Source organism: Lepidochelys olivacea (assembly GCF_965140295.1).
Source record: "Lepidochelys olivacea isolate rLepOli2 genome assembly, chromosome: 2".
Lineage (NCBI taxonomy): Eukaryota > Metazoa > Chordata > Testudines > Cheloniidae > Lepidochelys > Lepidochelys olivacea.
Genome location: NC_140412.1, coordinates 96,949,114 through 96,961,711, shown reverse-complemented (window position 1 = coordinate 96,961,711; position 12,598 = coordinate 96,949,114). Strand labels below are relative to the sequence as shown.

General features: G+C 44.0%; 1 protein-coding gene across 2 annotated transcripts in view; it reads left to right on the top strand.

Moving 5' to 3' along the window:
* Positions 1-7,503: 7,503 nt before the first annotated feature.
* Positions 7,504-12,598, top strand: part of TMX3 (thioredoxin related transmembrane protein 3) — a 61,473-nt gene continuing 56,378 nt past the window's right edge. The window contains exons 1-2 of one of the 2 annotated variants that reach the window (XM_084619745.1): positions 7,504-7,864; positions 9,271-9,325. In XM_084619745.1, coding sequence (XP_084475871.1) covers positions 7,822-7,864; positions 9,271-9,325 — 98 coding nt within the window. In that variant the 5' untranslated portion in view covers positions 7,504-7,821. Of the gene's footprint in view, positions 7,865-8,138; positions 8,217-9,270; positions 9,326-12,598 lie in introns of those variants that run through there. The other variant, XM_084619746.1, reaches the window with a different exon arrangement.

Below are 12,598 nucleotides of genomic sequence, written 5' to 3'. Positions count from 1 at the left end.
ACAGGCGATGGTGATTTTGGCTGATATCTCACTCGTGAGGGTAACAAATACAGAGAGAGCACAGCTGCTGCTGGTTTCCCTCATGCTGCCAGCCTGTGTACTGCAGTGATGCCTGCTGAAATTTTTGTTGAGTGAGGTGGGAAAGTGTTCTACTGTGGTGGAAGAAATAAGGCAGCCTTCCCTAGAAACCTTCAGCAGAGGATTGCAGAGTACCTCCATGGAAGTTTCATCGCGATCTCTCCAGAAACTGCTCTATATTCCCCTCCTCCCTCCCCCGCACCTAACTCATAAGGGAAATTAAAAGTAGATACCATTACCTCTTCTAGCATGAGTAAATTAATAAATCAAAAGATGTGTCCTCATACTTAGGATGGGGGCATCTCTCTTATTTAAAATTAAACTATATACTTACCCAAGGTTCCTTCCCATGCATCGGGCTGACCCACACTCGATTGGCAGGACTGGCTGGACTGTGGTGGAATCAAAAACAGGTCCTAGCTCATTACACAGCTGAATCCCTCAGTTGCCTGACCCCATACTCCTGCTCCTTTTCCTTGTCCACAACCTCCTTCTCTTTGCTGTTCACAGCAGGGGCCTATGACTCAGATTCCTCTACTTCAGTGCTGTTGGGGGTGGTTATGGGATCTCCAGTGAACATGACATGCTGCTCTTCGTAAAAGTGGTAGGTCTGTGGCTCGGCATGAGGTCAATTGTTGGCCTCCCTTGCCTTCAGGTATGCCTGCTGCAGCTCCTTAGCTTTCACACCGCTGGTACCTGTTATAGCCCTTCTCCTACTTCCCCCGAGCAATCTGCTACTAGATACATCTTTCTACAGCTGGTTTGGAGCTGTGCCTGCACACCCTTTTCTCCACACAGACCCCGGAGATCCAATATCTCCCGTCTACTCCAGGCACAAGCATGCCTGGAGCGTGTAGCCAGCGTACTCAGCTGGGCAGTTGCACCGAACAATGGAGAGCGGCTAGGTGTGCTCGCCAAGCCAGGCAATCAGTAAAAGGAATTTCAAAAAATTGCAGGGCTTTTTAGGAGAGCAGAATGCTTCCAGTCTCCATCATCCTTGGGCAGCGAAGATCACAATGGTGACCAGAGTGGTCAGTGTGGGGCACTGTGGGACAGCTGCTGGAAGACAGTAGCGGTTGATGTAAGTAATGCAGTGTCGACACTCACACTGCATCAATCTAAGTACATTGACCTTGGCTCTATGCCGCTTAGGGAAGTGGTGTTACCAAGTCTGTGTAACAGGGCACTTACATTGGCAGGAGTCAAATTTACACAACTAGTTTGACAAAAACTGCCTTGCATCAACCTAACTTTGAAGTGCTGGCTGCTGACTGCCTTGGCCTCTCACTTCACCTTACTGAGTTAGGGATTATACTTACCAACATACTGCTCCAGGCATCTTAAATCAGTATATTTTCAGAGCTTCTCTGGTAAATAGCAATGGCACATTTTACACTTGGAAAACCTGAGGTACAGAAAAGCTAAATTGCCTACATGCCTGACCTTGTAATCTAGTCAATTAACTATTAAACTAAGGGTTAGGAGACTTTGGTTCCAATCATGGTTTTGACACTGGGTTGCTGTGTGTCTTTGAGCATGACATTTAATATCTCTCTCCCATCTTTCTGCAATTATATTTACTTACTTCCTAGGGTTTTTGTAAGGTATAATTAAATAATGCTTATAAAGGGCTAAATAAGTGCACTTTGTTATTGAAGCCCTTTTATGGTAGCAGTGAAAATAAAGCAGGACTTTTTGTCCCCTAACCTTGTTCTTATTCCTGTAGGCAAGGTGAGCTTTAGCAAGTCTGACACCCTTTTCCTTTAAAAATTACCAAGTGCAAATCTTGATCTTTTGGCATTTCATGTGTGTGGATATGTGTACAAAACTGGGTTTTTTGGATCACTTCACTACAAATGATTTCCAGTCTATTAAACTTAAGAAAAATCAGAAACTTGGAGATGTAAAAATACATGCAAACAAACTAATGACAAATGTTGCATGACATGTTGAAAAACTATTTTCACTATATTTAGCCAGTTCTAAAAATGTCCACCTCTCTTCCTTTCTTTCTTTTCTTTTTTTTTTTCTTTTTGAGGAGAAAGGAAGTGAGAGAAAACATTTAATTCATGAACAAAAGTAAGAGCATCAATATCCATTGCATGCTTGTTTGTATCAAAAGACTCTGCATATAAGTTTCAAGTATTATAATTATAGAGTATGTTTTCGAGAGCATAAAACATGAGTGATACTTTATCAGTGGTAAAGGAATCTTTAACAATGGAAACACAGAAGGAAAAAGGAAGATGACATTTTGTAAATATACCCAATGGCCACAAGATGTCCCTTTAGTATAAGGAATGAAGAAGTAATATAAAAAGGCTTGCCAATTAAAACAGCTTAAACGTTTATGTTATAAAGAGAGATAAAATGTCAACAGAAGAGAAATGGACCAGATTCTGCTCTCAGTTATAATACTACAAACTGTACCAAGAAATCTCTATGGATAGAAATTCCATACTTGAATAATAAGAGTATAGCAGTAGGAATATATTACTAGCCACCTAACCAGGATGGTGATGGTGATTATGAAATGCTCCAGGAGGTTAAAGAGACTATAAACACAGAAAATTCAATAATAATGAGGGATTTCAACTATCCCCATATGGACTGGGTATGTGTCACCTCGGGATTGGATGCAGACACAAAATTCTTAGACACCATTAATGATTGCTTCTTGAAGCAGCTAGTCCTGTAACCCACAAAAGGGTAGAGACAATTCTTGATATAGTTCTAAGTGGTGCAAAAGATCTGGTCCAAATGGTGAGTATAGCTGAATCTCTTGGTAATAGAAACCATAATGTCATTAAATTTAACATCCTTGTGCAGGGGAAAATACCAAAGAAGCCCACCACAAAACTTCAAAAAGGGGAATTATACAAAAATAAGGAAGCTAATTAAATGGAAATTAAAAGGAACAGTCACAAGCGTAAAAGCCTTCAAGCTGCATAGAAACTTTTTAAAAGCACCTTAGAGTCTCAAATTAAATGTATACTCCAAATAAATAAACAAATAGCATGAGGACCAAAAAAATGCCACTATGTTTAACCAACAAAGACAAAGAGGCAGTTAGAGGCAAAAAGGCATCCTTTAAACATTGGAAGTCAAATCCTGCTGAGGAAAACAGAAAGGAGCATAAACTCTGACAAGTCAAGTGCAAAATTATAATGAAGGAGGCCAACAGAAAATTTGAAGAGCAACCACTTAAAAGCACAAAAACTAATGGCAATTTTTTTTTAAGTCCATCAGAAACAGGAGCCCTGCCAAACAATCAGTGGTGCCACTGAATGATCAAGGCACTAAAGGAGCATGCCGATGTTCCCTCTAATTTTTGACGAGGCTGTGTGTGCAAAATTTTCTTTTGTGCAAATTTTTGTGCGCGTGGTGTTTCACCGTATGTGTGGGGTTTAGGATCTGTGTGCACGTGCACACGCGCACAGTTTAGAGGGAACAGTGGAGCACGCAAGGAAGATAAGGCCATTGTGGGGAAGCTAAATTAATTCTTTGCATCGGTCTTCTCTGTAGAAGATATGAGGGAGATTCCCAAACTTGAGCCATTCTTTTTAGCTGACAAATCTGAGGAATTGTTGTAATGCCAATTTTTAAAAAAAGGCTCCAGAGGCAATTACAGGCTAGTAAGCCTAACTTCAGTACCAGGCAAATTGGTTGAAACTACAGTAAAGAACAGAATTATCAGCTACAAAGATGAACATGATTTGTTAAGGAAGAGCCAACACTTTTGTTGGCTTTTGTAAAGATAAATCATGCCTCAAACTATTAAAATTCTTTCAGGAGGTCAACAAATGTGTGGACAAAGGTTATCCAGATAAAGTTACACCCATGCTTAAGTATTTTCAGAACTGGATTCTATGAGAGCTATTAAATCTGAGATCCTAGATGAGCAGACAGAAAGCTACACAAAAGAAAGAAAAAGACAAATTCCTTATTCTTAGAACAAATACAAAAGGCTCCTGTCATAAATATAAAGGGAAGGGTAACCACCTTTCTATATACAGTGCTATAAGATCCCTCCTGGCCAGAGGCAAAACCCTTTCACCTGTAAAGGGTTAAAAAGCTAAGATAACCTGGCTGGCACCTGACCAAAATGACCAATGAGGAGACCAGATACTTTCAAATCTGGATGGGGGGGAACAAAGGGTCTGACCGTCTGTGTGATGCTTTTGCCGGGAACAGATCAGGAACGTAGCCTTACAACTGTTAGTTAGTAAGTAATCTACCTAGAAATGCGTTAGATTTCCTTTTGTTTAATGGATGGTAAAATAAGCTGTGCTGGATGGAATGTATATTCCTATTTTTTTGTCTTTTGTAACTTAAGGTTTTGCCTAGAGGGATTCTCTATGTTTTGAATCTGATTACCCTGTAAGGTATTTACCATCCTGATTTTACAGAGGTGATTCTTTTACCTTTTCTTTAATTAAAATTCTTCTTCTAAGAACCTGATTGCTTTTTCATTGTTCTTAAGATCCAAGGGTTTGTGTTTGTGTTCACCTGTACAAATTGGTGAGGATTCTTATTAAGCCTTCCCCAGGAAAGTGGGTGTAGGGCTTGGGGGGATATTTTGAGGGAAAGACGTCTCCAAGTGGGCTCTTTCCCTGGTCTTTGTGTAAGACGCTTGTTGGTGACAGCATACGGTTCAAGACAAGGCAAAGTTTGTACCTTGGGGAAGTTTTTAACCTAAGCTGGTAAGAATAAGCTTAGGGGGTCTTTCATGCAGGTTCCCACATCTGTACCCTAGAGTTCAGAGGGGGGAAGGAACCTTGACAAGCCCCTTGTGTTGAAAGAAGACCAAGCGTTCATGATTGCAGAAGCAGAATTTGGCTCTGAATGTAAAATGCAACAATAACATTAAAACTGGAAGAATACGATTTCTGTAGCTTCAGTAATGCGCAAAAAGCTCTTTGAAGTTATGAGCACCCAACAACTCCAGTTGAAGTTAATGATGGTTTCAGATGCTCAGTACCCCTGAAAATCAGGCCCGAGACATCCCAAGCTGGACCCTCCAAACCAAGGCATTCATAATTAGTGCTTAGAAAATGTAGGTCTTAATCTGTCTCCTAGATCTGAGTTAAATGTTTTACCCAAAACTACGCCACACTTGAATTCTGTCTGTTGTTTGTAAATTGTTTGTAAGGATTTTACAAATTTTTTTGTTGCAAAAGATCTGTTTGTTTAACTAATAAATAAATGCATAAACAAACAACTCCCCCCCATGTTTGAATTACATTTTGGATTTGAGCTTGACTCATTAGGATGAAGGAAGGCACATAGTATATGTTGTATGCCTGTGTGTTTTGAGTTACATATCTATTTTTGAGAACTCCCTGAGAAGAAGGCGTCTTCCAGGATGTACTCCCCAGCTGGGCTTTGAAACCCTAGACTTAATGGGAGAGGTTGCAGGCGAGTGAGCCTAGGAATTGAACCACAGGTCAGAGACTGTGGCACTCTGAACCTTAGGGGAGAGGACAAAAGGTGCTTTTCGGAGAGATGGACAGTAGTTATTAAATTAGGCCTCCGGAAAAGTGGTCTGCAGACCCTGTTTATTAAGTTCCATTTGGTTATATCTGTGGAAATCCATTAAAGACAATGAGGGTTGAACAAGTGTCACTGATGGTTTATTTGGCCTTTTATTACTGATGGTGATGCATGAAAAGAAAAGAACCCAGCTCATATCTTAGTTTAAATTTGTAAGGCTGGTAATAATAATAATAATTAATAATCCTCAAATTAGAAATGAACACAATCAATGTGGTGTGATTGAATAATTTATGGGGAACTTTCATGAATAATAATATGCTAATATTTATATTTTACAAAGAAAACAGGAACAGAAGTTATTACTTGTATTCAGAAGGGGACTAATTGTAAAACAGAGTTAGGGTCAAAAATGATTCTGTAGGGAAATATGATTTATTATTTATCACCTAGAAGCCCCAATCAGGGAAGAGGACCCTATTGTGATAGGAACTCTGAACATATATACAGTGAAAAGATGGTCCCTTACTCAAAAAGCTTACAGACTCAATAAAAGATGACACAACAGCTGCTTAGAAGAAGGCAGTGAGGGGAAGAGTACAAATTAGCAATGCGATGATGATTAGCATAATAAGATCACCAATGGATTATCCATGCTCTAATCCTCATGCACATTAGAGCTAGATCATGATTATATCTGCCCTGAAAAGGGACAATGTGTTGTTATGCTGTCCAACAGGAACCCTGGAGGCAGTCTAGAGAGGAAGTAACCTGAGCCGAATTTATATCTAGCAGAGCATATGCTGTTCTCTATGTAATGACAGTAAGTTTCCTGCTTTTTACTCCTGTTAATATTCCAGGATAAATAAGAGAGCAAGCTATATTTTCCTCTGGTTTGTGAACTGTTGTTGGAATTGTTAAACAAGGCCCAGAACTACAAAGACTTAGGCTGTTTGCCAGAAGCTGGGAATGGGCGACAGGAGATGATCACTCGATGACTACTTGTTCTGTTCATTCCCTCTGGGGCATCTGGCATTGGCTGCTGTCGGAAGACAGGATACTGGGCTAGATGGACCTTTGGGCTGACCCAGTATGGCCGCTCTTATGTTCATGCTGCAGCAGTACAGCTGCGACCCCGCAGCTGTAGCATAGATACTGACCACAGTAAGTCCACCCTCTAGAGCGTTTACAGCAGTGCAAGTGCACAGATGTGGCTGCGCCGCTGTCTGCTCTCTATTGTAGCCACTCTAAGCCCATGGGGGAGAGAGCTCTCGCCTTTACTTAATTAAACCAGCCCCAGCAAGCAGCCCCAGCTATGTCGGTGGGAGAAGCTCTCCACACCTGGGTGTAACTTATTTCACTTGGGGGCGGCTTCAGCCCTGGGCCCCAGTGAATCTAACAGCGGCCCTGGTGACCCCATTAAAACAGGCTCTCAACACCCACAGTTGGAGAACTGCTGTGCAGCAGCTTCCCATTTTTTGCTGGAGCCCCCTTTGCCCTGTAAAGTTGGGCACCCTTGCTCTCTCAGACAGAAATGTTTCATCTCCTTTCTCGGACGGGCCTGCCCATCGTGGGGTCTGACTTTTCTTTTCAAAGAAGTCTCAGGGAAAAGTGGATTTTTTTAACTAATACCAACTCCACTGCGGTGTCTAAAACCAAACCAGCACAGCCGTGAGCAGGGGTGCTGCCGGAACAATCTGACAAACAGTCGGGGGTGCAGTGGGAACCCAGAGTGCCTGTGACCCTGAGCCCCAGCAGCGGCGCAATGCAGAAAGGGGAGCGCTCACGGGCCGCAGCACGGGGAAGGGATGCTTTAGTCCTTGCTGAGCCGGAGCGCGGCGCGGCGGGGGGCGAGGAGTCCGCTCTCAGCGGCGTGCGTTGCCGCAGCCGGGCCTCACGTCAGCGGCGTGCGCGTGATTTTGGCGACTGGCGCCCACTGCCATTAGGCGGTCCCAACGCTGGGTGGGGGTGTCTCTGCCCCGCCCCGCCCCCAAGCCGGCTGGCGGGGAGCCCGCGCACCGAGAAGAGCGCAGCAGCCGGCAGAACCGGCTCGCGCTGGGCGTTCGGAGTGGAACGGTCTCTGCGCGTGGCCGGAGATCCTGACCGCCGCCTCTCTTTCCCTAACCCCTCCCCCGCCGTTCTTTCTGCGCTTGCGCGGGGGGGGTGGGGGGGTCTGCCGGGGCGCCGCGTGCGCTGTGGTTTCCCCTGCCGGCCGGAAGTTGTGCTGCCTTCCCGAGTCCTCCTGTCAACATGGCCGCGGCGAGCGGGCGGCGCCGGCTCATCTGGGCAGCAGGTAAACTCGGGGGCGCGTCATTCCCCGCGCCGCGGCCCGCCAGCGGGGGGAGGGGCAGGGGCAGGGGGATGCGCGCGCGCGTGGGGAGCTCGTGGCTGGGCCGTGGCGGGAGGGTCTTTGCGGGAGCGGATGTTAGGAAGGGGGGGGAAGGGAGAGGATTGTTTGGCGGGGGGGGAGAAGGAGGAGGTTTGGAGGTAGGAGTCATTGCCCCAGAGCTCCTTGCAGGCGGGAAGGCTGAGGGATGAGAGGGGAGAGAATCGGGATGTGGGTCTGTTGCGGGGAGGGGGACGAGACGGGGCAAAGACCCTCCGAATAAGAGTGGTCGGACCAAGCATGATGCAAAGCAGACGGGGTAAATTCACTAGCTCAGTGGTTTTCAACCTTTTTTTCTGGGGACCCAGTTGAAGAAAATTGTTGATGTTCCTGACCCAACAGAGCTGGGGTTGAGGGGTTTGGGGTGAGGGAGGTTACTTGGTTATTTCTGATTTCCTTATAGGGGTTGGAGTGAGGGCTGCGGGGTGGGGCTGGGAATGAGGGGTTCAGAGTGTGGGAGGGGGCTCTGGGCTGGGGCCTGGGATGAGGGATTTGGGGTGCAGGAGGGGCTCAAGGTTTGGAGGGGGCTGAGGGATGGGGCAGAGGGTTAGGATGTGGGAGGGGTCAGGGCTCTGGCCTTGGGGTGCAGACTCTAGGATGGGGCCAGGGTGCAGGGAGGGGTTCGGGGTGGGTGGGCTCAGGGCTGGGGCGCAGGCTTACCTCTGGCGACTCCCGGTCAGCGGCGAAGTTAGGGTGCAGAGGCAGGCTTCCTGCCAGTCCTGGCACCGCAAATCGCACTGTACCCTGGAAGCAGCCAGCAGCAGGTCCGGCTCCTAGACGGAGGTACGCAAGCAGTTCTGCATGGCTCTCACTTACAGGCCAATGGCAGCACGGAGCCGGTGCTCGGGGCAGGCGAGAGCTGTGCAGAGCCGCTTGCGGAGCCCATGGCCACCCTGCCTAGAATCCGGACCTGCTACTAGCCACTTCCGGGGTGCAGCGTGGTGTTGGAACAGGTAGGCACTAGTCTTCCTTAGCTGGGAAGCACCGCCAATGGGACTTTTAATGTCCTGGTCGGTGGTGCAGACCAGAGCTGCTAGTGTCCCTGAGTGCTGAGCAAGGCGACCCAGTTCCTTTTATGCCATGACCCAGTACTGGGTCATGACCCGAACTTTGAAAAATACTTCACTAGATTATTTCCATAAGTGTGGGGCACATTAGAGGTGCCTGCAGTGCGTCCCTATGATAAAGCGTAAGGGGTGAAGGGATTGATTGGAGGGGACAGTAGTGACAATGAATTAATCAGAGTAAATGCCATTAGCCTGTCCTGCAACCTACTTACTACTTTTCCTGCCCCCTCCCCTTTTTTCTGGTAGCTGCTGCACTTGTCTTGACTTTAGATGCAGCTTTTGTGGAAGACTTAGATGACTCGTAAGTACTCCTATTTTATTGTCACATGAAATGTTGCCTAGGTATTTCTTTGTTTGTTTTCCTGGAGGTTCTGCTCCTTTCTTGCTTTAGTGTGCTGTGGTATTACTCTGCCGAAAAAGTCTTGTTTCTTTCTTTAGCAGCAACCGTGAAATGCATGAAAGAAAAGGATGTGGTTTGTATAAATAGTATCTCCTAACTAGTAAGTTGAAGCACAGTGAGCATGGCTTAGTTTTGCAAAGGCTGCCTGTTGTTTTAAGAGGCTGTGAATAGGTTTCACCATTTTGGAAGACTGAAGAATAAGAGACTAAATAGACACAGTAATAAATATGTTTTTTTCCTCCCGTGTTTCTAACGATGGTAGTTCAAATCTGGTCAAGGGTTTTAGTGAGGAAGAAGCACATTTTCATAGCTAGAGAATTTTTGTAAAACATCTGTTAAAGGAAAGCACTGCTGGGTTTCTATGTGTTTAGTAGAAGTTTCCTACAGTATCTGCAAGCCTTCAGTGAATTGTGCAAATATCTGTATTTGAAAGTGTGGACAACTTCTAGTTCAGTGCCCTTGGAAACTTAATTTAATAAGCTTGAGTTGTCCAAATGTGTATGTTGTGGTTCTTTATCAAACAAGTGCTGGTATAGGGCCACAAATCTGTGGCATATCTGCATATAAATAACTGGAAGGTCTGAAGGGTAAACATTTTCAGTTTATGTCAAAAGTCCAGCAGCAGGTACTAGTGCACATACAGCAAAGATTTATGAAAGTAGAATATGGGTGAAAGCTTTGCATTGTTTTTATTGATTTGAATTATATTAGTTCATAGAGGTCTGTCAAGGTTCCTCCCCCACGCTGAACTCTAGGGTACAGATATGGGGACCTGCATGAAAAACCTCCTAAGCTTATCTTTACCAGCTTAGGTCAAAACTTCCCCAAGATACAAAATATTCCACCCTTGCCTTGGATTGGCCGCTACCACCACCAAACTAATACTGGTTACTGGGGAAGAGCTGTTTGGACACGTCTTTCCCCCAAAAATACTTCCCAAAACCTTGCACCCCACTTCCTGGACAAGGTTTGGTAAAAAGCCTCACCAATTTGCCTAGGTGACTACAGACCCAGACCCTTGGATCTTAAGAACAATGAACAATCCTCCCAACACTTGCACCCCCCCTTTCCTGGGAAATGTTGGATAAAAAGCCTCACCAATTTGCATAGGTGACCACAGACCCAAACCCTTGGATCTGAGAACAATGAAAAAGCATTCAGTTTTCTTACAAGAAGACTTTTAATAGAAATAGAAGTAAATAGAAATAAAGAAATCCCCCCTGTAAAATCAGGATGGTAGATACCTTACAGGGTAATTAGATTCAAAAACATAGAGAACCCCTCTAGGCAAAACCTTAAGTTACAAAAAAGATACACAGACAGAAATAGTTATTCTATTCAGCACAGTTCTTTTCTCAGCCATTTATAGAAATCATAATCTAACACGTACCTAGCTAGATTACTTACTAAAAGTTTTAAGACTCCATTCCTGGTCTATCCCCGGCCAAGACAGAATATAGACAGACACACAGACCCTTTGTTTCTCTCCCTCCTCCCAGCTTTTGAAAGTATCTTGTCTCCTCATTGGTCATTTTGGTCAGGTGCCAGCGAGGTTACCTTTAGCTTCTTAACCCTTTACAGGTGAGAGGAGCTTTCCCCTGGCCAGGAGGGATTTCAGAGGGGTTTACCCTTCCCTTTATATTTATGACAAGGTCCCATTTTGGTAGCCAGGCATTATACAAACACATGGTAATAATAATAAGTCCTTATCCCAAAGAGCTTACAACCTAATTATAGGAGAGAGAAAAAGGATGGTAGGGGAAACAGAAAGATGAAATGACACAGCAGGCCAGTGGCAGAGGTGGTAATAGAAACTAGGTCTCTAGACTCTGTCTATGAGATCACTCTGCTTCAGTGTACTAGTTCCTTAAAAAGCGGTATCTGCTGATAAACTACTTAGCTGAAGATGGAAGAATTTTGTATTCAAAAACAGGTACATGTGGCCTAAAAAAGCATCTGTAGGAAGTTCTGTAAATGTGCATGTCAGTAACCTCCATTTCCCCAATCCCTGTTATCTATATTAGATTCTCTATTATACGCATTTATCAGTTGTCTGTAGATCAGGGGTGGGCAAATTATGGCCTGCGGGGCCGCATCCTGCCTGTCAGACCTTTTAATCCAGCCCTCGAGTGCCTCATTTCTGGCCCCACCCCAGAGCTCGCACCCCCAGCTGGAACCCTCAACCCCTCAAGCCCCCAATTTCATATGCATTCATTGCCCATCATACAATTTCCATACCCAGATGTGGCCCTCAGGCCAAAAGGTTAGCCTGACCCTGCTGTAGATTAGTAAATTACCAGGCTGTAGCACATGCTACTTTTCCTGCTTGATTTACATCCAGCCGTCTGTCCTATGACAACTTTAATTGGGTATTATGGAGTTATTCATGACCCTATATAATGGTATGTTGATATTTACATGGTCCTGAAAATACAGTATTATAATTTGGTTGTAAAAATTATCTCTGGGCTCAAATTTGGTTTATTATGTGTCAGGTCAGGAACACATATGTAGATGCTTCATAATTAAGGCTTTTTAAAAAGTTTGAAATACTTTTTACATTGGGTTAAAATAATATTTTGCTTTTGCCTAATTCAGACACTCACTGCTTTATAATAGTATTTACTAGGGATTTATAAGGTTTAATGTTGGAAGTAACAGTCAATAATACTAATGTTGAAAAATTGCTACCTGCTACAGAGAATGTGCACTATCTCACAGGAATTTAGTCTAACACAAGTGACAATATGAATTTAAAATATCGATCATAATTTCTACCAAGGACTCCATAAAATGCATTTTCAAATTTCATACACATTTATAAAAGGTATCTTTGGCAAGGGGGAGTTTATATTATGTGATTCTTTCTTAGAAATTTAAACTAAATTAAGTTTAAATAATGTAAAACTGACAAAGATAAGAATATCAAAATATAAGTCTTCAGCTCTTATATTTTTGCCAGTCCATCTCTTAGTAAAAAAAAAGGACACTTAAATTCGGTTTAAAATTTAAATTTTGTGTAAACAAGCTTTATAGAACCTTAATTTGACATACTGGTTTAGATTCTATCAGTATCAATTGTTTCTCAACAAACACGTCCCTTCAGATAGTGTAGCATTAAGAGCTTGAATGAGAAACTGACTTGACTTCCTTTATAGAGTGAGGAGGTGGGTG